General features: G+C 51.7%; 1 protein-coding gene across 2 annotated transcripts in view; it reads right to left on the reverse strand.

Annotated features, from left to right (window-relative positions):
• Positions 1-23,559, reverse strand: part of NOS2 (nitric oxide synthase 2) — a 37,980-nt gene extending 14,421 nt beyond the window's left edge. The window contains 13 exon segments of one of the 2 annotated variants that reach the window (NM_001081769.2): positions 261-343; positions 1,481-1,675; positions 4,818-4,919; positions 5,015-5,189; positions 6,511-6,650; positions 6,742-6,883; positions 7,835-7,926; positions 8,721-8,883; positions 11,932-12,080; positions 13,382-13,504; positions 14,274-14,358; positions 22,048-22,221; positions 23,393-23,559. In NM_001081769.2, coding sequence (NP_001075238.2) covers positions 261-343; positions 1,481-1,675; positions 4,818-4,919; positions 5,015-5,189; positions 6,511-6,650; positions 6,742-6,883; positions 7,835-7,926; positions 8,721-8,883; positions 11,932-12,080; positions 13,382-13,504; positions 14,274-14,358; positions 22,048-22,157 — 1,559 coding nt within the window. In that variant the 5' untranslated portion in view covers positions 22,158-22,221; positions 23,393-23,559. 2 annotated transcript variants of the gene reach the window in all.
• Positions 23,560-27,201: the final 3,642 nt, after the last annotated feature.

Below are 27,201 nucleotides of genomic sequence, written 5' to 3' on the forward strand. Positions count from 1 at the left end.
ACCAGCTATCAACCCCGCCTCACTGCCCTTCTCCTCTCACCACCTGCTCAATGCACTATTCAGCCCCTTGGGAAAACGGAGGAGAGAAGGCTGGGTAAATGGTGGCAGGTGACCCTCGGAATTGGTGTCCGGACCTCTGGGAGCCAAACTCCACAAAGATCATCTTTTCACTTTGTTCCCTGCCCTTCGAGGCTAGAAGGGCCCGCTGACGGGAAGGAAGGGCTGCAGTTCAGACGTCAACACTGGCCACTCCCACTTACTTAACCAAGACCTTGAATCGAATCTGTCTTCTCCGGGGGCTCTGCTTCTCATCCTGCCAGACGTGGGTTTTCCAGGCCTCCACCTTCAGAAAAGAAGGCAGATGTGAGGACAAGGCGGGCCCTGGCGGGATGCTGGACAGACAGAGGACCCTTCGTGCCCGTCGTGAGTTGAGGAGGAGAGCAGGCCCTATCCTCACCCCCACCTCACTGAAATCCCCACAGGGGAGGGCTGTCTGTCTGTCTCGCTCAGAGCTGCAGCTCAGCATCCAGCAGACAGCCTGCACATATCAGGTGGTCAGTTGATTTTATTCTCATTAATGTCCCCCTGGAAGGAAGAGGCGTCACTTCTGTTTTGTTTTCAGTGTCTTGTTACTAGGAAGACTATACAATGTATAGTCCAAAGTGGGAAACCTTTGAGAGTAAAAGGAGGTGCTGTGACAACAGACACAAATTGTCCCAGGCAATAAGTCACCTGATTTATCACTTTTAGAGTAAAGAAGTTCTTCCCCAAATCGAGCCAAAGTCTCTTTTGACAAAAAATGAACTTGTTTCAATAGAAAACAGTTACTGAGGGCATCTTGGCTTGGGCGCTGGGCTGAGCTGTTACATACACCGGCTCATGTGACCCATGCAACCTCCTATCGTGGAGTTAGTGCCCATGCCTTTTAGAGATGAGAAAACCGGGGCTTAGATGAGGGAAATGACCCCCCCAAAATCACACAGCTAGGAAGCGGCAGAGTCACCGCCAGGCGTGTCCGACCCGAGAGCTAAGCTCTTTGCTGTTAGGTTGTGTGGCCGTTCACAGGCCTCCCATGGAGGCGGGCACAATGTGGTCACCCTCAGGAGCTTAAACCCCATCAGAGCAATGGGACACTAAAGGTATAATACAAGGTATTTCCTTCAGTTCCACTGTCTGTAGAAATGGACAGAAGCTGCTCAGCATCCTTAAGTGAAGCCTGAAAAGCATTAAAAATATGCTTCTGTGTCCCTGATCCTCCCCGATATGTCCTGCATGAGTGAGCATACATGTACGCGCACACACACACGAACATTTGCACGCATGTGCCCACACACACAGAGATGAACATTTGCATACGTGTGCACACACGCATACACAGGAACATTTGCATACATGTGCACACATGTGTACATACACACATGCACATTCTTTCCACCCCTGAGCTTCTAAGATGGAGAGGAGAGGAAGGCCCCTCCCTTACCTGGTAGTAGTAGAAAGGGGACAGGACATAGTTTAACATCTCCTGGTGGAACACGGGGGTGATGCTCCCAGAAATCGGGGGGACCAGCCAAACCCAGTCGGCCGGGCAGCCCCCACGGGACCGGTACTCATTCTGCATGTGCTTCATGAAGGACTCTGCAGCTGAGTGGTGGTCCATGATGGTCACATTTTGCTTCTAAATCAGAAGAAGTCAAGAAGCGGAGTTGAGGCGAGGGGTGGGGAAACCAGGAGAGTAGCCCGTGGGCTGCAGGGCTCCCAGATGGACTATGGGAAGCCTGGGAATCTATAAAATGGAAGAGCAGGCCCTCCTGGCCCCTCCTCACTGCTGAAAATAACTATCCAAATGGAAGGCGCTTTCAGAGGCTCTGAAGGAGCCCAAGAAGTCACCACAGCCATGGTCAGCCCACAGGTCCCACGGTCGCCTCCCCCTGGCCCTCTGGGGGCAGTGTTCAGCTTCTCAAGCCACACCCATAAGTCTCCACAAACTCCCAACAAATGGCTCTCTCTGGATGCTGATAATCAAACCTCAGCGCCCCTTTGTGACTTGGTAGAAAGTTGCAAGAGTCACTTCCCAAGGATGTGGCTCTCGGCCAAGAAGAAGCTAGACACCTCTGAAGAGGACTGAAGCACTCGGCACATGGAAGACAAACCACCACAATGTCCATATCCTACAGCTAGGAGCCAAGGGGTCTGAGCCTTCCTGGGATGATCCAACAAGAGCAGCCACACCCATCAATGTCTGGGGCAACTCATCCAGTCAATGGATATTTGTTTAATGCAGTGGTTCAAATCTTGGCCTCTTATTGGCCATATGACCTAGAGCTATTAGTTCCTTAACCTCAGTAAGCCTCAGTTTCCTCATCTGTGAAATGGGGATAATAACAGTTTCTACATCATGAGGTTGTTGAAAGGATGGCAATAAGTTAATACAAGCGAAGCATAGAATGTGTTCAATACATGTTAGCTGCTATTATGACTTCTATCCGCCAGGCATTACGTAAGGCACAGGCACTACAGAGGCGAAAGACGTGGCCCCTTCTCTGCATTAGATTATATTCCAAGTAGGGGAGGCAGAAGAAAGTCTGCTGTTTCGTGTGGCCTGATAGAAGCTGGGATGGGGGAGCGCCGGTGCTGACGGAGGGCAGAGGAGAGGCCTCGGCTCAGACAGAGGTCTGCAGGAGACAGAGGCCTTCAGAGACAGTTCCTAAGGGGAGGTGAGTCTTGAGAGATGGGTACAAGTCAGACAGGGGACAGGCATTCCCGGAGGAGGACACAGCATGAGATGAGGCTGGAGGCACAAGAGGAGCCAGCTGAGGGAGGGCCCAGGAGGCCCAGCCACACCTTTTAAAATTTTATCCATACACATACAGCAACTCCTGGTGCCAGATCAGTTTTAAGCTCAGGAGCTGATGATAATAGCTGTGCTAATGGCGGTAACAATAAAAAATAATAATATAACAACAAAACTAAAGCTGAATATTCACTATGGGCCAGGCAGTGCATGCATTTGCATTTAATGCTAAGAGTAACCTAGTGAGGGAGGTACTATTACTATTCTCGTCTTACAGATGAAAACATAAGGCTAAGTCTTTTGAAGTTTATCCTGAAGGAGGGTGACCAGGAAGTCCCGGAGACTCTCAAGCAGTGGAGGGATGTGGTCAGCCATGTCAGGAGAGAGCTGAGGTTCAGCAGATTTTCTGGGACATATCTGTATCCTGCAGTGTCAAGGCTGGTGCTTGGACTTCCCAGGAGTCAGGAAGTGTGGTCCAAGGCCGGCAGGAGGGGCCTTCCCAAGCCGAGCCAGCCCCAGGGAGCTCCTCCTGCTCAGTCCCAGAACCCCACCCCCATCAGGCACAAGCTTGACCTGCCCGTGGGTGACCAGCCCTGGGGAACCGTGTGCGATCATGTGTATTTACTGGTGACTGTTTAAGCTCAGCTCCCCATGACACTCCACAAGGACAGGGGTGTGTCTATTTTGTTGACCACTCCTATCCTAGGTCCAGCTGAGAGCCTGGCACATGGGAAATGCTCAGGATACTCTGCTGAATGAATGAATGACTCTGCCCAGTGGTCTGGCCCCCAGGGCATCTGCCAGCTTTGTGGAGATGGTCCCAGCTTCTAAAGTAATATATTCATACTTCCCACGCCTCCTTCCCAAAAGGAAGGGGAGTGTTTATCTGAGGAAGAGCAGGAGATGGATCAGAGGGCTCAGTCCCGCCCAGGAACCAACCTGCTGTGTGTGGGCCCAAGGGGTGGAGGCTGTCACTCAGTATAGGGCAGCAAGAGAACCACTGCCCATGCGGAACGGGCTCTCGTTCATTCATTCAATATACATATATATTTAGCATCTACCATGTGCCAGATACTCTTCTAGATTCTGAGGGTTGAGCAGTGAACAAGAGAGACAAGGCCCCTGCCCCATGGAGCTTACAAAACAATAAAAAAGAAAGAAGTAGATGTACTCCATAGTGTCAGGAGCTAATAAGTATTATGAAGAAAAATAAAGACAGAGTTAAAGGAATAAGAGAGAGAGACAGGATGGAGGTGGGGTGAGGGTGCCATTTTACACAGTGTGGGCAGCTGAGGAGCTGACAATGGCGACTCGATGAAGGTAAGGAGCTGGACATGGGCTGACTTGTGGGAAGAGTATTCTAGGCAGAGGGAAAAGCAAGTGCAAAGGCCCTGAGGTGGGAACCATCGCGGTGAGTTTGAAGATCAGCAAGAATCCCAGTGTGATTGGAAGAGTGGTGGAGGATAAGAGAAGGAGTGCCATTACAGGAGTGGCTGGGGGCTGAGGGAGGGTAATGAGATCTTTCAATGGTTTTGCTGTAGAGGGAAGCAGAAAAACAAGGTCGTAGCTGGAGGAGTTATCCAGTTAGCTAGTCATTTATTTCTTTAAGCTGGGGGCCATTACAGCCTAATTGTACACTGATAGGGATGATCCAGCAGAGAGGGAGACATTAATGATACAGCAGAGAGAGGGGGAAATTTTCAGGAGTAAACTCCTTGAGAAATTGAGAGAGGACAAGATTCAGTGGACAATTCAGGGATTTATCAGTCTTGATAGGTAAGGAGTTGCCTGTTGCTGGAAGCATTCAAGTTTATACAAGAAGGCCTAGAGTGAATGAGAGAGCTCATTTATCTCTGTATCCCCAGCACCTAGCCCAGTGCCTGGCACAAACCGGGGGTTCAATACTTGTTTGATGCATGAATAAATGGAACAACGCTGTAAGGGGAAAATCAAGCACAAGATGAGTGGCTAGACCAGCTGATCTTCTGACCGAGAAGTCTTCAGACCCACAAAACACCAGACACACCTGGAAACTGTGGAGCACAGCCACATTGATCTCGATGACAGCCCGGTCCTTCCAGAGGGAGGCCAGCTTGTGTGTTTCCAGGCCCATCCTTCTCCCCACTTCCTGTGGAGGCAGAGAAATGGGAGTGAGTCAGTCCTCTGGACACCCACCCCCCAGGTCTGCACCTCCAGCCGGCCCAGCGGGACAGTCCTTGTTACCTCCAAGATGTTGTAGCGCTGGGCATCACAGTAGTCTCGGACCCCAATCTCCGTGCCCATGTACCAGCCGTTGAAGGGGCACCCTGGGAACTCCAGGCCGCCCACCTCAAGCAGCATGTTGGCCACTGCTGGCAGTGCGTACCACTTCAGCCCCAGCTCCTGGAACCACTCGTACCTGGCGGGGAGGCACAGCCGGCTGCCATGGGGCCCTTCACTTTTGCCCAGCCTCACTCCCCCCAAAAAAGCTTCAGAAAAAGAGTCAACCAAGAAAACTCCTTTCTAAGTGTCCACCCTACCTCGAGAGGTGAACTGGGCGCAGTGGGTGTCAGTTATTAATTATGCATTCATTCACCCATTCATTCACGCAAACACAGATTAAGCATCAAGCATGTGACAGGTCCTGGGCTAAATGTTGAGAATCCAATATGACATAGCAGTTAAGGACATTAGAGTCAGAAAGCCTGGGTTCAAGTTCTGCCTCATCGCTTACTAGCTGTGTGACCTGGGGATGTTATTGAGCCTCTCTGAGCCACCAGGAAAACACATAATAGCATCCAACTTGTGGGATTATTCTGAAGATAATAGTATCATTCATTTGTATATTCATTTATTTTATAACTATTTATAATTGATCACCATGTGCAATGTGCCAGGCACCCTGCTAGGTGTTGGCTAAGTATGCTGATGGCAAGGAAGGCAAGATCCCTATTCTCAAGTAGCTTGCAGTCCAGAGTCTAGACTATGAACAGGTCGACAAATGAACAGGAAAATCAAAACAAGGTGATGTGTTCAATGGAGGGTGAGGGTGCCTGCTCTAGATTGGGTGGTCAGGACAGACTTCTCAGAAGGGTGCCATCCCAGGAAACCGCTCACTGACAAGAAGAAACGGAGCCTGCAAAATTCAGAGGAAAGGGCATGCCAGACAGAGGGGACAGCAAGTGCCAAGGCCCTAAGGTGGGTCTGAGTTCAGTGTATTCAAGGGGTAAAAAGAAGAGCCGAGCCCGATGCCTGCAACGTAGTGAGTCTCGATATACGGAGGTGTTTTTGTAATTATGAGAGCTGCCTGGAGCAGGGGCTGAACCGGACGAGCTCTTGAAGTCCCTATAGCCCTGGACGCACCAGTCGGCAGAGGGGCAGCTAAGAAAATTGGCAGGAAGGCAAAAGAGGCCGAGGCTGCTCAGTGGCAGAATCTCAGAGCCTTTGAAGGGTTCCTCTCCTGAAGTCACTGCTTCCCAAACTCCTAGGGCCCCATCTGTCTCAACCTCTGCTCCTCCCTCACCATCAACATAGCCTCATAAGTCTCAGGCCCGAGAGGCACATGCAGAGTTGCATACAAGCTGACAAGGAGGCCTTGAAAGCCAGCTCTTCTGGGCATCTCCTGCTGCTGGCTGGGCTTTGGGGGAGATGCAGAGAAGGGCCTGAGGACTGAGGTGTCACTTAGGAAAGGAGGGGGCCATGCCTGGTAATTCACACCCCAGCCCCCTCAGCCTGCTTACTTGGGATGTTCCATGGGCACCTCGAGCACAAGGTCAGGAGGGATTTCAAAGAGCTCAGGGTCGCGGCCATCAGCCTGCAGGACCAGAGGCATCACATCGAAGCGGCCGTACTTGGGCTTCCAGCCCAGGTCGATGCACAGCTGGGGGCAAGACAGGCCCAGTGAGTCTGCAGAAGCAGGTACCTTGACCCCTCTGGACTCTGCTCACATCCACCAAGGCTGGATCTGGTACCTGGGTTAACTCCACAGAGGCAGGGTCCCCTCTGATGGTGCCATCAGGCATCTGGTACCCGGCATACCGGATGAGCTGAGCATTCCAGATCCGGAAGTCATGCTTTCCATCGCTCCGCTGGGGGAACACGGTGATGGCCGACCTTCCCCAAGACGAGGACAGTGCTGTTTATCACCTGGCTCTGGCAGGGGCTCCCAGCCATCCCCCACTGGTCCCCCTCCCCTCTTCCTGCACCCGAGCTAACTCAACCAAACTCCTACAGCTCCCTGACCTGCCAAGCTCTCGCAGGCCTCTGACAGCCCGTGACCCACCGCACTTCCTGACATAGCCTCTCCCTCTTTCTTCTCCCTCCAGCTCCCAGCCTTCCTTCAACACCAGCAGAGGGACTCCACCCTGCAGGGGCCCTCCCCACCCCTGGGGCAGGGCTAGCTGCCCCAGCCACTTCCCTTGAGGCACCATATTGCTCTCCTTGCAGTCGAGTTAGTTGGATGCTTGGCTAGTGAAAGCCGGAGGTTCATAGTGGGCTGGAGCAGCATCTTAGGGTCTTAGTCTGCATTCCCCACCCCCACGCCTAGCCCCGTGTTGGGGATTAAGTGGGCACTGAGTGTCTGCTGAACAAAAAAGTGAATGAGTGCCCATATGCGCTGTTCAGCCCTATCAGCCTTGACCTCTTTAGTTGGGGGTGGGGGAAGGTACGGTGGGGGGTAGGTACTGATGAGCAGTGACACTCCTCCCTCTAAGAAAAACACCACACTGGAGCCACCTGCTGCAAAACCAGCCTCTCGTCCCTTCTAAAAAGTGGGGAGCCCTAACCCTGAACAGTGAAGAAGCTGCTTCTTCAAGACCCCCCATCACCTCCAAATGGTTCCAAGGCGGAAGCAAAGGAAGAAAATGGGCTACAGAGTGGGGCTGAGCTCCTGGAGGCCAGGCTCACTCCGAGGGCTCTCTGAAGAAGCTGAATTCGTTCTCTTTTCTCTTTCTCTCTGGTTTCTCCTCGAGCCAGAGATGCCTCCCCTAAACCCACCTGCATCTTTTGGCTAAGGCTCGCGGGCAGGGTGGACCCCAGCCGCAGCCTCGGGAAAGGCACACCCACCTGATGTTGCCATTGTTGGTGGAGTAACGCAGGTGTCTGCAGATGTGTTCGAACATTTCCTGGGCAGTAGAACAGCTCCGGGCGTCAAAGACCTGCACACAGCCCACCCAGACCATGCCCATCAAGGACTGTGAGGACAGAGGCCTCAGGGGTGATCAGAAGCTAAGTCACAGGGGACCGAAGGAGTGGCCCCAACCTCCACTACCCAACACCAGGCAGAGAAGGGCATCTTCCCTCTACATCGACACCTCCCACCTCACAGTTGCCCCATCCATCCTTTCTCCTGCTCTCCTAGGGGAGCCCACTTGGAAGACCCTAGCAAAATCCAAATCCCAAGAAAACTTGATTTTCAAGTGACATGAGTCCAGATTCCCACAGTCCCAGCCTAGCTCCTTTACAACATGAGCACACTTCATACAGGGCCTCCAGCACATTTCCTTACAGCCAGAATTGGTTGCACTGGCATTTCTCATCGATTTCTCTGTCCAGGTGTTTTTAATATTATCCAGCAAGAAATGATCCCCCAGTGGAAAGATAGCCTAGGAGACTAGGATGAACAAAATGTTTTCTAGGGTCCAAGAATTCAAATAGTCGAGGTAAACAACCTCTCTGGCAGGACCAGGGCCTCAAGAATAATAATAACAAGGCTGTTTGGTTGTACGATGATATTTAGTCTTCCGAACTTCAAACAAGAGAGAAAGGTCCGCTAGAAATCCTGGTGCTGAAATCGGATTCTAGGCATCTAGACGGGGACCCTCTGAGCTCCCATCTCATGTTCAGGAGTGTGAAGAGAAAACTCGGGGCTCTGGCTTCAGCCTGGGCACAGCTCTGCTTGGCTGTCCCCCCCACCCAGCTTCCTCGCCCACTCGGATCTAAGGAAGCCCACCTGTAGGTTGGACCACTGGATCCTCCCGATGCAGCGGGGGGCATTGCGCCAGGCCTGCTTGGTGGCAAAGATGAGCTCATCTCCCGTCAGCTGGTAGGTTCCTGTTGTTTCTATCTCCTTTGTTACGGCTTCCAGCCTGGCCAGATGTTCCTCTATTTTTGCTCTGAGGGACAGGAAGACATCAGGAAGATCAACAATGGCATGGCCTTAAATGGAGATTAATTCAATCCACAGAAGCAGGAACTGAACTAGGACACCAGGAGGGCAAGACGTCTCTCACAGAGACTGTCCCCTCCAGGGCCAGCTTCATGGGTGTGTGACCAGGGCCCCAAGCTTAGAAGGGCCCCGTGCTTGGTTAAATGCTGTGCTGTCACCGTCTTGAAATTCTTAATCATTTTTGAACAGGGAGCCCACATTTTCATTTTTACACTGGGTCCTGCAAATTACGTAGTTGGTCCTGATCTCATTGGCACCCCTCTTGTTTCCAGGCGCTTTTTCTCTAATCACATTCATCTCAGCTTGGTGACCAGAAGCAAGCAGTGTGATCCTTCTCAGACACTTGCAAGACCCAGAGGAGCCCTCATCAAGCCACAGTCACATCTTGCCTGTCAGCCGGGGAAGCACCCATCCACCTTCTCTTGGTTAAGAGATGAGCCAACCCCTCCCGTGGCAGCTCCTGGGTACTGAGTACTCAATATGAGCCAGGTACTGGGCAAAGCTACTCACAGTCAGGGGCCCACTGAGTCTGTGAGAGAGGCACTTTTGTGTCCATTTTATAGACCGGTGCATCAAGGCTCTAGGAGTTGAAGTACTGGCCCGGCAACATAAGTGTGATAGACAGCAAAGTCAGGACTCAGACTCAGCTTGCCCTGATGCCAAGGCCAGGCTCTTAACCTTCCACCTTCCACCCCAGGAGGGATGGCAAGCCCAGAGATGCTGAGGGCCTACCCACACTTCCCTGGTCAGTACCGGGCCAGCACCTGGCCTGCAGGGCCCCAGGGCCTGCTCAAGGAGGAGCCCTAGGCAGCGTGGTCTGTACAGCGGGTTATTTCTCAACCTCTGCACCGCAGCCGCAATTCCATATAGGATTTCTCAACTGGCTTCCCCTCTCCCCTCCCAGACTTCAGAAATATCCCACAGGGAGGGATTCAATCAGAAAGACTTTGAAACACACACACACACACACACAGAGCGACCTTGAGATTTCCAATCACCACCAAAGACTTCTGAAATGGCAACAAACAAAACTATTTAAGGAACGAACTCCTGATTAAGAAGAGTGGACAACTCAGAACAAAATGCCCTTTCTGTGGATGAAGAGTGTCTTGACAGCTCTTCGTTGATTAAAGAAAAAAGCTCAAAGACAAAACACTTGACACTATCTATCTTCAAGGACACTCCTGGCATAAGGACCCACTGGGTGAGGCTGATGCTGCTGCACCACTGGAAGCCCTCTCTCCCCAAACAAAGCTTCTAGAATTACTCCCCACTCCGCATCCAAGCCTGAAAACAGTGGTGATCACCAGAACACTGATGCCTCCGCCACTCAGTAGTGTGAACACGTGACCACGTAAGAAAGAACTTCCCTCTGTGAGAAGCAAATGGGTTTGAACAGCCACCAAGAGCAGCCCTGGAGCCTCCTGGGCTAACACCCACCCAACCGCCTTCCAAACACCAGCAGGACCTCCCAGGTCCTGACCAGCCTGGGGTCAGGAACCTTCAGGGTCAAAGAGCTGGATGCTAGAACATGGCGGTTGAAGCAGGAGTTCCGGTGCCAGACTATTTGGGTTCAAGACCCAGCTCTGGGACTTCAGAAGGTGTGACTCTGAGCAAGTTACATCTCCTCCATGGGCTTCAGTTTCCTTGCCTGTAAGATGGGGAGGACAATAATGGTACCAATCTCACAGACTTGCAGTGACTATTATGTATAAGGCACTTAGGACCCAGAACATACTTAGCATTCAGTGTTAGCATCAATACTGCGGCCCAATGAAGTCCATCAACAAATTCCTGGACCCCGAAAGGCTCATCAGTCAACACTGAGCTGAACACCCAAGGATCTTGAAGCTCCCAGTCACAAAGCACCTCTGCAGAGCTTCTAGTTACACAGCACACACGGCAGGCAACCCCCAGGGCTGTCAATCCGGCTGGACATTAGAATCGCCCAGGGAGCTTCTCAAGAACAGGGATGTCTGCCCCGCCCCAATTCCCGAGACCCTGACGCCCTTGGCCCAGGGGACGCTGGCATCAGTATTTTGCAAGGTCTTCAGGTGACTCTCCTATGCCACCAGGGCTGACGATCAACGGCCCTCAAAGATAAGAGCCTCTTTCTAAGTCAAGACCCAAGGTCTCTCCCAGCTCAGACACCGTAGGCTCAGAGCAGAGGGGATGTGGTATCACCAGGACCCACTCCTCCTGCCAAGGGGGTCCCAGATGCACTTCTGTGGCTCACTTCATGCAACGAAGTGCTGTGGGGGGCTGCACCATAAAGCCCACACTGCCCTCCCCGCCCACAAAACAGCAACGCCATTCCCTCGGCCATCCTGACATATGATCCCCTTGTGTATTTTTATTTTAAAGTTGGGCTAAATTAATAGCCGTATATTTTATGAAATCCATGAATATAGAAGCCCACAGAGTTCAGAGCAAAGAGCACAGCCTGCCCTCTTCAAGTCAAGCGGCCTGGATTCTAGCTGGGGCTGGATGACCTCAGGTATGTCACTGGGCTTTGCTGTTCACACCTGTAGGAGGAGGGCTTGGCTAGGTGGTCTTGAAGGTCCCTTCTATCTCACACATTTCATAACAAGAGTGCACATCAATTCATGGTCGAGGTGACTCTGCGCCAGGACACAATGTGATCCTCACAGCAATCTTACAACCCAGGTTCTATCATCCCCCCTTTTACAGATGAGAAAGTTGAGGCACAGAGAGGGTAAACAGGCTTCCTAAGGACACAGGACTGGTTACTGGTGGAGCCAGGATTCAAACTCCCTTATACTCCCAACCCACACTTTAACCACCATCACTACACCTCTTTGTCTCATGATTGTGAGAACCTGTTCCAGGCTCTTTTCCCTTGGAAAACTATGCTGCAGCCCTGGATGCACTGTGAGTCCAGGAAGGAAAGGGGTCTAGGGGCAGAGGGAAGCGGCTGGAGACAGGAGAGCTCAGGGAAGGGGGAGGCAGTCAGCCTGCAGGAAGCGAGCCTTACTCTTTGAAGGAGTTGTAATACTGGTTGACAAATTGGATAGCGTGAGGTAGAAGCTCATCTGGGGGGGTAGGCTTGTCCCTGGGCCCTCTGGTCATACTTTTGGGGTTCATGACGGCTGCCAGGCAAGACTTGGACTTGCAAGCGACCTCCTGGAAAGAGAGAGGCAGGCAGTGAGGCGGGCTGCTCGGCTACTTGGCACAGGTGTCGACAGCCATCCTCCTCCGGGGCCAGCTCTCCTGGCCACCTCCTTCTACTCCAGCTGCTCCGGCTCCCTGTTGCCCCTCTCCACCCCTGTGGCACCTCCTCCTTGGGGTCCACCAGGCTTTCTCCCCTCCCAGACCTCCTCTCTTCTGCTGGCTGAACCCCAGTGGATGCGAGCTGGGGTTGCTCCCCGACCCTGGGCTCAGTCTCTGGCCCTCCTCCCCAGCTGGCCCCAGACCAGGGCAAAGTCAACAACTCGATTCCTGGAAACATCTCAACTACTTTCTCATTGAAAGAGGCTGATGTGGCTCCCGGGAACACTTATCGGTGTTTGGCCAAAATGAATTGAAAGGGTGCAAACCCCAAAGTCAGAGGATGGTACAGAAAAAATACTGGAAGGAAGTACACCCAAATGTTGACTGTGGTAATTTCTGGAAGGTGTGGGAAATCTGCTTTCACGGGCTTGAAATTTTCAATTGTTTCCCATTTTACAATCATAGAATGCACTCTAAAGTTAGAATAAGAAATTCATGGGGCCGGCCCCGTGGCACAGTGGTTAAGTGCACACGTTCCACTTTGGTGGCCCCGGGTTCGCAAGTTCGGACCCTGGTGCGGACATGGCACCGCTTAGCAAGCCATGCTGTGGTAGCGTCCCACATATAAAGTAGAGGAAGATGGGTATAGATGTTAGCTCAGAGCCAGTCTTCCTCAGCAAACAGAGGAGGATTGGCAGCAGATGTCAGGTCAGGGCTAATCTTCCTCGGGAAAAAAAAAAAAAGGAAACTCAGAAGATAGGAAGGAGTCTTAAAGTGCACTTAATCCAACTACTCACTGGACATTTGGACCCCTTTCTAATCTCACTACCAATCGGCCCTCGAGTCCTTCTAGTGACAGGGAGCTCCCTATCTCCTGACGTAGTTCAGTCCAGGTGTGAGCAGTTCTGTTAGAAAATTCTCCCCGACACTATGCTGGAATCTGTCCCTCTGAGAAAGAATGAATTTGTTCCTGCAATGATTTATCTCACTTTCTGGATTAGCCATTATCCATTAGGGGGGTTAACAGGGCGTTGACATCATTTACTTCCTACCGTCATTTGTGAGGAACCTCCGTCTCTGTTCCCAGCACCCTTTGCCCAAGCAGATGACTGTGTGGTTTGCCCAGGGGGACATCCGTTCGATTGACCAAGGGCCCTGATGCTTTCACCAGCTTGGGACCGAGGTGGCTCTCCCTCAAGCCCCAGACTGCTCACCCCATTGGCCTCGCGGTGAAGCATGTCCTCGAAAGTCATCCCGTTACCCCAGTTTTTGATCCTCACATGCCGTGGGCAGGCCGAGGGGGGCACATCCAGCTTGACCAGGGATTCTGGAGACTTCTAGAGAGGGAAAAACCACGGATTTCCAAATGCCTCCAACCCCAGGCCCCTGGGCCCTGCTTTGGCTTTGGGTGGGGTGTGGAGCTGTGGGCGGTCGGAGTGTCCATTCATGTCCCTCCTCCCTTCCTGGCAACCTGGCCACCTGGGCCAGTGCCTGCTAAGAGCTCCAGGTGCCTGGGCCACCGGCCAGGCTTCTCTCCTCACCCAACACCCTGCCAAATGCTCCCTCAGAGGAACTGCAACAGGGGGGACTAAGGTTAGATGCAAGGGAGACTGCTGTCACAGCCAACACTGCTGTGAACTGAAATCAGGACCAGGAAGAGTATACCACCGCCTTCCATGGAGATACTCCAGATGTGAAAACCTTCTTCTCTCCCACCCGCTTCTCTGCCCGTCTCTCTGGAACAGTGAGGTGCAAAGCACTCAGGGAAGACGGGACCAGTGGGCTAGAGGCTGGGGGCCAGGACCGAAGGCTCAGTGGCTGAGTTGGGGATTATTTTGGAGCGTCCTACCTCTGGCTCCATGAATGGTCTCCTCTCACCCATGCCTGCCAGCCCACATAGACAAGTCACCCAGGGGCCAGTGCACCTTGGGGCCACCACTCCTAATCATCATGGGTCATCCCGCTCTCTCAAAGCCCTTCCTCACTGCTCTTGAGCCCGCCAGGTCTCTACTCACTGCCCAGACCCCAGCTTCCACCAGGATGCTCAGCCTGCATCTGCCTGGGAGAGGGAGGAAGGGGCTTCCCATACCCGTGTGACTCACTGACCTTTGCCATTCCGGTGACGGGCTGCAGGGACTCATTCCTGTGCTTGCCGAGGCTGTGACCCTTGGGGTCATCCTGTGTCACTGAACTGTGAAAGGAAACAGTTATCATGAGATGGAGTATCTGACGGTAGCGAGGGATCTTGGAGCCCCATCTGCCAATCCCCCATTGGATGGATGTGGGAACTCAGGTCCAGAGGGTGGGAGTGAATTTCATGGCTTCCAGTCAAGGAGGATGTGCGTTTGGGGGTCAGGGGGGAGGAGGCCAGTCGGTCAGATCCAATCTCTGCACCATCACCGCCCTTCCTGCTTCTCTTCTTCTCTTGCTTCCCCCGTCCAAAGCCAAAAGACACGAGGGGAGCTGAGCCAAGCCAGCAGCCCAAAGGGTAAGCCACAGAAGCCCTGGGAAGATGCCCCCTCAAAAGCCAGGTACAAATGTGGCACAGGGCTGCGTGGGCTCCTTCAACCCTGCCCTCCCAGGCCAGCAGCACTGCCCGCTACCCACTCATTTGGGGGGAATTAAGCTTTTTTATTTAAAGCGCTTGATTTATCTTGGTTTCTTTACTTGTTCTAAGTTTTTACTATGGAAAATGTTAAGCACATACAGGTAGGGAGAACAGTGAAATAAACCCCCACGGGCCCTTCATCCAGATTCAACCCAGTTAAACAATTGTCAACCCACGGCCAATCTTGTTTCAATTCTACTCTCCCAGCCCCGCCATCATTTCAAAAAAAGACTGAGACGTCATGTCATCCATAAATATCTCAGGAACTATTTCTGGAAGACAAAAACTCTTTAATAAGACATATTCATTATATTTACCTTCAAACAACAGATTTAAAGAATTTAGCCTGTCCTTTGAAGAGGGAAAAGCCCTAACAGTCTGAAGCCACTCAGAACCCTTTGGTTCTGGTTTGGGATTTCAGGTTCGCTCTCCTGACAAGTGCTACAGAGAAGAGAAGCCGTGGGACTCCTCCCAGCCACATCCCCGTGAGCACCCCTCCAACAGTGACACCCCACAACACGTCTCCTCTGCGGGCTAATCACACTATGGGCCATTTTAGTATGGAAGCTGTTGCACCCCGTGTTCTTTGCAGTATTTCTGGGGTGTGCCTGCACACATGCGCACACCAATGGGAAAGGGAGTCAGAGAATATTACAAGGGTCTCTCATTTTCTGCTGTATGCCTATCTGTGGTGTTGGAATATGACAAATGAACATATATTGCTTTTATTATTGGAAAAAGTAATGACTCTACAATTAACTATATACATCATATCGTAGCATTAAATGACTTATAACTATAAAGACATAGTGTCCCTTTAAGAGAACATAAGCACGTATTGGAAAGCAACTTCTCTCTGAATCAAGTGATTCAGCAGCCCTGTGAAGTGCCCTCACTTACAAATGTCATCTTTTTAAATACGAAATTTTCCAAATTTATGTAGCTAGTGTAAAAATTGTTCTTGCTGTACCATTCTTGCTGCACTCTCAATCATTTTAAAAATCTGTTGGTAGGTTCTTCCAAGTTGGAGAAAATGTGACCACCTTTCATTACCCCTCTGACTGGTGTGCCCCACCAGAAAAAAAGCCAATATAGGGTAATCTGAACATTCAGAACAGATAAGCCACGGCTGAACGGTCATCATGGGGCTGCTGAAAAAGGATGGTGTTTTGAGGCTGGGGTCCTCAGTATCGTCACCCCTCACCCCAAACCCACTGTGTTTGTTTTTCCTTCCTCTCACTTCTGGCCAGAGAACTGGAGAATTTGAGAAGCTCATGGTCCACAGTGACATTTAGATTGAGAAACAGTGTCTTTGTACACTTAACATAACTATTGCCCCTAAATATTAAAAAGCTACCTGAAAATCCACTATATAGATGGACCATAGTGAGCCTGAGCCCATTACCTATGGCTGGATATTTAGATTGTGTCCAGTTTCTCCACCATTATAAATAACGCCTCAAACAGTGTACATGGTCTGCGGCTGGCTGTGTGTGTGTGTGTGCGTGCGTGTATGTGTGTGTGCATGTGTATGAAAGCACAGAAAATCCCTTGAGGGAAATGCCAGTGAATGTTAACAGTGACTAGCCTTACGTGATAAGATCATGGGCAATTTGAATTTTTCTTTACATTTGCCCGCATTTTCCAACTTTTCACAGTAACCGTGAATTCCTTTCATAATTGGGAACATTTTTTTAATTTGAAAAATGAATAAACAAAGCTATGCCCAGTCCCCTTTCTCCCCCACCTAGCGGATTTCTTTGGGTTAGCTGCTGGGAGATAAGGTGACCAGAAGCCAGGAGAGTGTATTAAGGATCTGGATACTTAGTGACAAATTATTGCTTCATCTATCCAGATGCTCATGCGGTTTGGCTAAACCTATGGCCGTGCGTGGTCCCGCTTGGTCCTTCCTGGAAATGGAGGACCCTTAAGGACATGCCATCAAAAAGGGTGCTGGAGTGTGGTGCTTGCTTAGCCCCACAACTATCCACAAGCCCCTGAGCGACACAAGACGCTGAGGTCAGAGCTGCGGTCTGTGGCTGGCTTGGGGGCCGACCTGGGGGCCTGATGCCCCTATGGGTCCTGCTCCTGTGCAATACCTCTCCATACACCAAGGGTGGGGGGCGAGGAGGCACTCTGGGAAATGGGTCTTATTTGTCAAACAAGAACCTCTTTGCTCTCTTAAGCATATCTGTCCTAAAGGGTGTAGCAGCCCCGGTGCTGAAAAATCTAGAAAGCTCCCAAGTGCTCAAACATCCACAAGTCCTACACCAGCGTGCATAGACGCCTCTCGTGGGTGCATGTGGGGCTTCTCTGGGTCTTGGTGGCTACTGAAGTGCAACCTCCTATGCGTTCTGAACGAGGACAATACTTAAGTCTTCATCGGAATCCTACAGAGCGAATATTCCAACCCTCAGGTTGTCAGGGAAAGCCTAGGCTCAGAAACAGCGCCGCGCGCGGTTCGAGCGCGGTCCCAGCGCGGAGCCGCGCGCCTCCCTCCCAGCCCGGACCCGGCGGGAGTACCTGGCTCGGCGGCGACCGCAGGTGCTCTGTGGCCGGAGGATTCTACGGAGGAGCCGGCAGAGTCGGGGCCAGGCGGCCTCACACGCCGCGCCCAGGCCCTCGCGCATGGCCCCGGCGCAGGCGCTGCTCCAAGGGCGCCTCGCTCCGCGCGCCGCGCCGGCCGCTTTATCGCCGCCGGACCCCGCAGCCCCCACCCCGGGGCGGAGCGAGCCAGAGAGGCGGACTGGATTCGGCTTCATCCCACACCCGGCCCGGGGCCAGAGTGTCGGCCCCCCGGGCGGCCACCTGGCCCGGCCGGGCGCGCCTGGCCCCGCGCCTACTCTTTCCTCGATGTCGTCCCGGGCCCCCCACACCCAGCGGCCCACAGCGCGAGTTCAGGGAAGTCTGCCTTTTGGTTGCCGCGTGACTTTCTCTGGGCTAAGACCCCGGCACAGGTACACCCGGCCTGGGGTTTGTTTTTCCCCATGAAATAACAATAACGATCATAATAATAACTCCCATTGTACAGTGCTTTATAGTGTACAAACAAACTTTCCTGTCTATTTCATCCACCCTTTACTAAATCCGGTCAAGAAGGCAAGTCTATATTGTTATCCCCACTTTATGGAGCAGAAAACTGGGGAACCCAGAGAGGTTAAAGATCTTGCCCAAGGCCCCACAGTAGCCCCAGGGCCACAGCCCAAACTCTCTCACCTCGCAGGCTGCCCCAGGGAATGCTATTTCTGTTTTGCATGTTCAGTGTGATTCCAGAAAGAAAGCCAAAGAAAGCTCAGGGCTGCAGGTGACTTTTAGTGGGAGATGTGGGGGGGCGGTTGGACCAGAAGCCCCCTCAGGTCCCTTCCAGCCTCCTGGTCCTTGCTACCTGGAAGGCACGGGACCTGCTGACTGTGCTCCATCTATTTGTTGCTCTGGACACTGGGAACAGGACAACTCCTAGGGTCCAGACGGGCAGGGCAGCAGCCCTGGGCCTCAGAGCACAGGGAGCCCTCCTGGACATACTCCAGCACGTTTCATCCCAAACCCAAATTCCAGTGGAATGAAGGAGGGTACATATTTGTTCTGAGCCAACTGCAACCCCGCTCAGCTTTGTTCCGAATTCCATGTATCTTCACCCAGATGTTCCCAACATTTGCCTTTATCTCTAAAACACACACACACACACACACAGACACCATGTTCACTTCCTAATCATTTGTTTTCATGACATATAGAATCATGAGTCACCTATAATCGGTTTTTGGTCTTATTACACCTGATTGGATTTGAAAATTACTTTTTAAAATCAAAATATATTAATTGGCCCCTGTTGCTTTCAGGATAAAATCCCCTTTGTACTGCTGCTTCCTCTTCCACTAGCATCCTCCCCACACACAGCCCCCCCCAGCTGGAGGGTGCAGTCCAGCTGGGCCTACCTCCTCCTGAAAGCTTTCTCCCACCTCGCTCCTCCCCACACTACAGCCAGGCCAGGCACCCCACAGGAGCCCCAGAAGAGATCCTAGTGCAGCCGCAGTCTCCTGTCACCTCCTGTCTACCTCTGTCTCCCCCCTCACTCCGATGTCTGGAGCTCTTTAGCGTCACATTGTCCATGGACTCCGGCCCAAACCAGATGGGAAGGCATCATTTCCCGCATCCCCTCCCAGACACAGAGTAGGCCTGCAGGGAGAGCCCATCCAGGGCTGGTAGGTGTGAGTCTGGCCTTGGTTCAAACCTCAGCTCCACCTCTTTCCGGATATTGACCTTGACTGAGTAAATCACTCAACCTTGTGAAATAGGGATGACAATAGTTTCTGCCTCATAACTGACACGGTAATAAGGACTTTATAAACATTCTCTCTTATTTTTAGCTGCTGTGTATGCAATTAATAAATGGCTCCATTTATTGTTTACCTAATTGATAAACGGAAGGACTTCATTGACAGTGACACCCAGCACAGTGCCAGGTGAGGAGCCCTCAGCCAATAACCGTTCATGGGCTGGAACCTGCCCAGGACCAAAAGTGTGGCAGCCCAGTGTAGCGGTTGTGAGCTAGACCGCCGGGTTTCACTCCGGCTCTGTCATTTGCTAACTGTGAGGTCTTAAAAATTACTTCAACTCTCTAGCCTACGGTGTCCTCATCGCTACAGCAGGAGGATAACAAAAGTCCCTTCCTCACGGACTGTTGGGAGGGTTAAATGGATTAATGCATGGTATTCTCTCTCCATGCCTCTAAAATCTGATTGAGCACTTCCGCCAGTCCGCTCGAGCTTAAAAAGATGGGTCAAGTCAGCTGGTTTGCCTCAGGCCAACCTACAGCTCAGGGCCCTGCCTGGGGTCTGAGCTCAGGTCTCCTGAATGGTTGGAAAACACAAGTCAGGAATAGCCATTGGTGCTATTAGAGGGTGTGGGATTCAGGGAGAAAGGCTGCAGGCCACACTGTAGGGGCTGGGGGAAGGTGGGGTTCAGGATGATCCCCAAAAGGTAGGGGAGGGATTGGGTCTGGAAGAGTCAAGAGAGGAATGTGCTGTGTACAGGCACTGGGAAACCGAGGAAGGCTGGGCCGGGCAGGTGGATGGGCCCTCTGTCTGCGAAGGGTGATCATGCAGAAACAACCCTGCAATCAAGCCTCAGTGTGGTGACAGGCGATGGGGAGATACTGCAGACTCTAGAGCAACAGCACGACTTGCTAGAAGTCAAGTTGGAATGAGAGAAGTCAGAGCCAGTGTGGGGCACTGCACCTGGGGAGGCCAGCCAGCAGGGGCTGCAGTGGTGAGGTGAAGACAGGGAAGGGATGTGTGACTTGGTGACCGAGAAGAGCCAAAGCAGATTCCTGGGGTTCAAGCCCTCTCAAGATCCTGGGAGGAGCGGTGAGGCCACCGGCAGCCTGCAGCTTTCAAATCAGAAGTACCAGGAGGAAGTCAGAGGCCGTCCAACCCTGTGTTCTCCTCTCTCGGTCTCTGGGCCACTACAGCCCAGACCATCAGGCTTTAAACATTCTCTCCTCCAGTTCAACGCTCACACCACACCTGATCTGTCTCACTGAGGCATCTACGATGGCTCCCTGATACCAAGCAGGGCAAGTCCACGTCCCCTACTCTGCGTTCAAGCCATGCGTGCTCTGGCCTCGCGTCTCCTATCCCCGCCCCCTACCCACGGCCCCTACCGCATGCCAGGCCCAAGCACAGTCATGCTGGCTTCTGTCTCTGAGCCTTTGCCCCTCACCCCCTTCCCGAAGTGTCTGCACCACCTCTCTTCACCTCTCCACATTCTACCCCCTCCTCCAAGGCTACACCGAGCCCACTCCCTTCTGTGACGCCCTTAGAGGGGACTGTTTAAGGTGCCCAACCCCATCCTAGCTGCCAACAGCAATAGCAATAATGACACCTGCCACAGTGCCATTTATTGAGCAGCTAGTCTCTGCCAGGCATGGTGCTAAGCTGTTTACATGTGAAAATTCATTTCAGTCTTGCCACCACCCCAGGAGATAGGCATTACTACTCCCTTCTGACAGACAGGGAAACTGAGGCTCAGAGGCTGGGGGACTTGCCAAAGGCCACAGGGCTATTAAACGGCAAAGCCAGCTGCTTATCCCCAAGCCCATTCTCGTTTTCTGCTGCTTTCCTGCCACCTCTGTCTGTCATGCTGCCCACCTCCAGGGAGCACCCTGCCCACTGCGGTCCCCAGGACAGGCTCCACTGGGGCTGTGGGGCGGCCTTGTGTGGACCGGGCCTCTACTTCCATTCGTGGTTTCATGTTCTTGCAGATGGAGTTGTCTTTCCACTTGGGCAAGCCTCAACCTCCAGTCCGAGACTGTGAACCCTTCTAGCATGTTCTGGACCCTTCTAGCATGTTCTGGAAGCCTGTCCGCGGACTGGTTGGTCGGCTGACTAGTTCTCCCAGTTCTGCCTCCCGCTTGCTCCTCCTACAAACGAGGGGTTCAAATTCCACCTCTGTAATTACCAGTCATGTGACGGAGGAAGTCACCCTCCTCTTAGAGCTTCTATTTCCTCATCTGCAGGATGAGACAACAGCTCACACTTCACAGAGCCGCCGTGGAGATACGTTGAGAGGCAATGCGCATGAAGCGCCCTGTATAGCCCCAGCACAGAGTGCGCGCTACATCAACTGTAATAAACCGGAACGCAGATTGGGCGCCTGCTCTGTGCGGGCACACTGCAAAGTGCATTACAGGCACACTCTCATTTCATCCACAACATGCCACGAGGAGGTTCCCATTGGTGTCCCCATCCTGAAGATGAGAACACCTGGGGCTCAGAGAGGTTAACTTGCCCTAGGTCACACAGCCGGTGAGAGACAGCACCGGGCTTAGATAAAGTCTATCTAACATCCTGGTACTCTTCGGTAGGTTGGTATTCAAAATGTCTAATAACTAGCAAGGCATTTGCACTGGTGAATCAGAACAGACATCAGCCGGGATGCCTCCTGGTTCTAACCACTGGCCTCCACTGCCTCCCATTCCCAAGTTAGGTATTCCATATTCGCCTCCCATATTCTTCCCCCAGAGATTCCAAGCTCATTGAGGGCCAGGACTGGGCCATGTCCCTTCCTTCCTCACATCGTGTCAGGTGCAGCGAGGTGCCCAATAAATAATGGCTGCATCAGATTCCAAGAGGGACGTCCAAGAAGCAAACGGCAAGATCAGACTTCCAGTGACAAGCCAGGGGCAAAGAGAGGACTTCTGAGTTGTCGGCAGAGAGTGGAGGATGGCAGCCGAGAGGACACAAGAGCAGGTGGCAGCGGGGAGCAGCTTACCTGGAGGGCGCCTGGATGCTCTTCCACACGTTGTTGTTGAGGTCCATTTCTTCAGTCAAGTCATACTGGTTGAATTTGGCCTTAAACAGAAACTTCCAGGGACAGGCCATCTCTGTGGCTATGCAAAGCAGGTCACTTGTCTGGATTTGAACTCGGAGATTCTTCGCTGTGGGGCTGAGGAAAGAGAAGGAGATAGCGACGGAAGGTTGAGGAAGAGTTTACAGAACTGGGCCTTCTCGGTACGGTTGGTTTACCGAGGAAGCAGTGCAAAAGTGAACATAGGTCTTGATCAGCCACCTCATCGATGCTTTGCAACCTCTGTCCCTATTTTGGGGCTGGATTTGGGGATCCTACGGACATAGACTTTAATTCTGCAAAGTCATAACAATCTAAAGGGCGAACACTGGACCCACAAGGACAAAGCATCCACTGTGAGCCTCCTTAGTGGAACCTGCTGGCCCACCTGACCCGGCCAGCTTCACTGCTGACCCCAGGTGATGGGGCAGGAGCCTCTGGTCACTGACACATGGGCGCCTTGGCCTGGCCCTGCAACATCGCTTCCAGCAGCTCTTATTAGCAACCGTCATTTATGCCTGTCATTGGAGAAAGCACTCAAGTTATAGCTGCCTTTCTTTTAAGATTTTGCAATTGTTATCAACTTGACCATCTGTTTCTTTTTTATTATTTGGGGGGGGGGGAACAGGGAAATAATTATTTGTGAAAAAAATGCACTCCACTCTCAATATTCAAGATCATCTTTTCTAAAGACGAAAAAGGAGAGCTAAGTGGAGGCCTGGGTCTGGCCTGGGCTTGCCCCCAGCACACCTCTGCAATGGGGACACCATTTGCACTGGAAGGCAGGGCAGTGATGGGGCCCATATAAGAATCCTGGAGCCCCCCAAATCTGGGTTCAAATCCTGGCTCTACTAGTTACATGACCTGGATCCAGTTATTCAACTGGGACTCATTTTTTCATCCTTAAAATGGGCTTAGTAATATCCATCCTAACAGAATTTGTTTGGGAGGAGAGAGGTGCATGTTATAAGGACTGGATAGGATAATCTATATTAAAAACAATTCTTCGCAGATCACTCCCTACTCTCCAGTCTGAATTTTCCAAAACGTTTTTCCTCAAAATGCAGCAGCCACAGCAAATTTTGCCGAAAAAACAATCTGAATAAGATGGCCAGTTCAAATGGCCCAAGCCTCGTGTTGGCATGTCTTAGAATTTCTACCAGTTTATCTCTGGAGGCAGAACATCCCCACAGCTTTCTGAGCCTTCGCAAACAGGAAGAAACAAAACCCACTCAAAACAGCAGCTTCCCCCGAAATGAAGACAACTCACCTCGCACTGGCCTGCCCTGCCTCTGCAGGGTGTGGACGCGCAAACTGCAGGGAAACGTGCACCTTGAGAACTTCGGGACAGCCTAGAACTGCCTGTCCCTTCGCCAAAGGTGGCTGAGAGGTTTCAAACCAGCAACGCTGAGTTCTCGGGGGCCGGGGAGCCTCAGTCTTCAAGCCACTATAAAGTTATGATCACACAGGCAGCGAAGAAGTATTTATACCCACCCCGTGCCATCCAGGGAGCTGTTTTTGCATAAAGGTCACTTTTTTGTTTCCAAAGGGAGTGTCCCCAGCTGGGTGTGCGGTTAGCTAGCTTATGACTGGGACTCCTGACCTGTGTCTGACTTGAGCCTGTTACATCACTCCACGCAGTGCATCCCCAGTAAACTCACCTCTTCCTGGTCCCGGGCCAAGGGCAGCTTGTCAGCAGGGTGGTGGGTCCAACAAGGGAGTCACCAGGGAGCCAGGTTCTGTTGAACTGTCACATGGCCTCCCTTTCAGCATCTGGGGGATTTTTTTTTTTCCTCAGCGGGGTGCTCCCTGGTTAATTCCTGTCCAGCCTCTCAGTTTTCTAGTTTGTGGCAGTAGTTCAGGAAGCTGGGCAATATTGACAGTATGGAACACACTGGAAAATGCCCAGGTTACGGAAGGCTGGTGATGCTGGATGATGTCAGCGTTCCAAACAGGGCCCTGAAATATTCGGCTTGAGGTTTTGGGAAGGGAAGGAAAGCCATTGGCACAGAGAGACCTCCCAGCAGTTGGTGTGACTAATGTCTCACCCTCCAGCTCTCAGTAATCTAGGGTAGAATGGCAAGCAGAATTATTTTCTACCAGGAAAATGTTCCTCTCTTCTAATAGAAATTGTAACTTCTTATATGGAAAATTATAATTTCCTATAATTCCGTTTGCTATAGTGCTGCAAATACAGTATTCCTATATGGTATGAATTGTTCCATTATTAGAGTAAAATAACAGCTACGTTAGAGAGGAGCAAAAAGAGAGGGAAAAAACCACCCCTGGTCTCACCATCCCAGCACATCACTGTCACCATCCATTCCTTTCCTTCCTGTCTTTCCCAAAATAAATGCAGCCTTATCATGGATTGAATTTATCTAGGAGAGACAAACTGAGTCATAAAAAAGTCACAGATAGGAGCTCAAAGACCTTTGTGGAGTGAATGAATGAATGAATGAAAAGTAGGAGTGGATTGCAATGAGTGTCAACATATCAAAGCCATCGTTTTCTCATGCTTGAGCCAGTTCAGTTCAGGGAAACCAATACTGCTTGAGGAAAGATACAGAGTCCCAGGGCTCAGGGAGTGCAAAGCTCAGAGAAAAGAATGGATAATTAGAGTACAGAGTGATACAAGCAGTGATGGAGGGAAGGCATGGCTGACGTAGCTGAATTGGTGTTGTTCAGGGAAGGTTCACAGAGGAGAGGACAGCAGGGCAGGGTTTTGAGGGATGATTAGGAGTTTGCCTCACCCTAACTTCTATTCCCTGTAACTGCTTCCACGTATTCTGGCTATACTTGCAGCAAATACATGTATTAACTCCTTTAACTCCTCTAACAACCCTATGAGGGTTCCTCTAGAATCATATCTCTTGGCATCAGAACAGCTGATTGGTTTTGCTTCAGAAAATGCAGTTATTCAGTGATTTGATTTGTGAAACATATGACAGTCTGGCTTTGGATAAAGGGGCAGTGAAATCCCAGGGTGTGTGTATTGCTCCTCCCTTGAGGCTGGTTCCCGGCTCACTCACTTAGATGCTCCTGCCCCCAACGAACAGGGCCGCTCCCAGATGCAGGTTCTGGGCACTGCCTCCATGTCCCCATTATCTTGTTGTCAGCTTAATTCTGCAAGAGGCCTCCCCTTACATGGCCCCCTGAAGCGTGTGGTGCTCACAGCTGCCCCGCTGCCTGGGTCCATTGCCTTCTTTGATTCCTCATCCTGCAGACAGGTGTGGAAACTGAGGCGTATAGACTTCAGGTGAATCTGTAGCAGAGCCAGGCAGGAACCCAGCTCTCCTGACTGTGTCCCCACTAAGTCATGAGCCCTTGGGGGTACAGATCATGCTGTCCTCACCACCCAATGTCCCAAACACCCACTGACTGGCACAGAGTGGGCACTCTGGAAGCATTGGCTGAATGAATGAATGATGAGTGGTACCCATCAAAGGGCCTCTGGAGTGCCTGGTGCAGGGTAACTCTTCGTTTCCTTTCCCTGCTCCTTTGCATTCTGCTCCCGTTCGCATCCTGAGCTTCAAGGCTGCCATGTCACCTCGGGCCTGGCTGTAACCCAGCACCTGCCAACGGCGGTGTTGTTGGCCCGTGGCAGGAGCTGGATCAGCAGTTACTGTCCAAGCTGAGCACCAGGCTTTGAGGCCATGGCTGCAGTTAGCCTGACAGGTCCTGGGTTCTAGTGACAGCTCCACTTCTGAGCTTCTGGGTGACCTCAGAAAAACCACCTTGCGTCTCCAGGCCCAACTTTCCACACGACAAATGGTGGCCAAGGTAAAGTGAGTAAATAAGACACAAGAGAATGCTTTGAGCTGAAAGGCAGCCAAGTAAGAATTTTTGGTCCCTGCTGTGGGCCAGAGAATAATAGTTTACCTTTTGACAAAGAGCAAGCAGGTGACATGACCTGCCTTCCAAATTACCCTTCCTCGGATGGGTCAGTACTCCACCACAGACAGCTGCTTTTAAATTCCCAATTCTCTGTCTCTCTGTAACATTACATTCACTTTTTTTTTTTTTTTTTTGAGGCAGACTGGCCCTAAGCTAACATCTGTGCCCATCTTCCTCTATTTTGTATGTGGGATGCCTGCCACAGCATGGCTTGATAAGCGGTGTGTAGGTCCACACCTGGGATGCGAACTGGGGAACCCTGGACCGCCAAAGCAGAGCGCACAACCTCAACCGCTGCGCCACCGGCAGGCCCCTCATTTACATTTTTTAATTGAGATAAAACTCACGTAACATAAAATTCACCATTTAAACTGTTTTAAAATGTACACTTCAGCAGTTTTTAGTCTATTCACAGTGTTGTATGTAAGCATCACCACTGTCCCCATACTCTCTCACCTGGCTAACGGTGAAGAGAGGAGTAAAAACAGCAGAAAGGATTGTGACACACAGAGAGGTTAAGAGATTCTCCATGGTCACACAGTAGGCAGCCTCTGGTTGGGGCCAAACAGTGGGCCGGCTGTCTAGGGCCCCAGAGCTCTAGTCTGCAGGGTCCAGGGCTGGCCCCTGTCCTGGAGGTTCTCATGGATTTCCCCCCCTGCATGTCCTATGGCTTTCTGGGCCTGTGTGGCTGCCTCATGTTTGGCCCTGCTCACCCAACGGGTTGCATTCCTGGGCCTCTTCTGATGATGGATGTGGCAGGTGAATGCTGCCGAGGAGAAATCAGAGTACCTTCAAGGGCAGGCAGGGGACAGGTGGGCCCCTCGGGGGTGGGGATGGAGGTTGCAAAGCTGCTGTGGGGAAATGCCCCCCTTGCTTCATTACTGGCCCATCGCGGGCGCCATGCCTATAGCAACCAGCGCTGGAATTTCTCAGCCTCACGATTCTAGCACTGATTTTCCGTCAGATAAAGTTCATCTGTCCCTATGCCAGATTGTGGAGATGGTTCAGCTCCAGGAGGCCCTTGGGAGTTAGCAGCTTTGAAGCTCTTTCTACAAAAACAATGATCAGAGAGAACATTTGCTAAGGAAGGCGTTTATATGTGTCTACAGTTTAATCCACCTCTGAGAGTGCTACCATTGTTTCTAACTTACAGAGGAGGAATCTGAAGTTCAGAGAGGGAAA

Source organism: Equus caballus, chromosome 11, assembly GCF_041296265.1.
Source record: "Equus caballus isolate H_3958 breed thoroughbred chromosome 11, TB-T2T, whole genome shotgun sequence".
In the NCBI taxonomy this organism is placed as follows: Eukaryota; Metazoa; Chordata; class Mammalia; order Perissodactyla; family Equidae; genus Equus; species Equus caballus.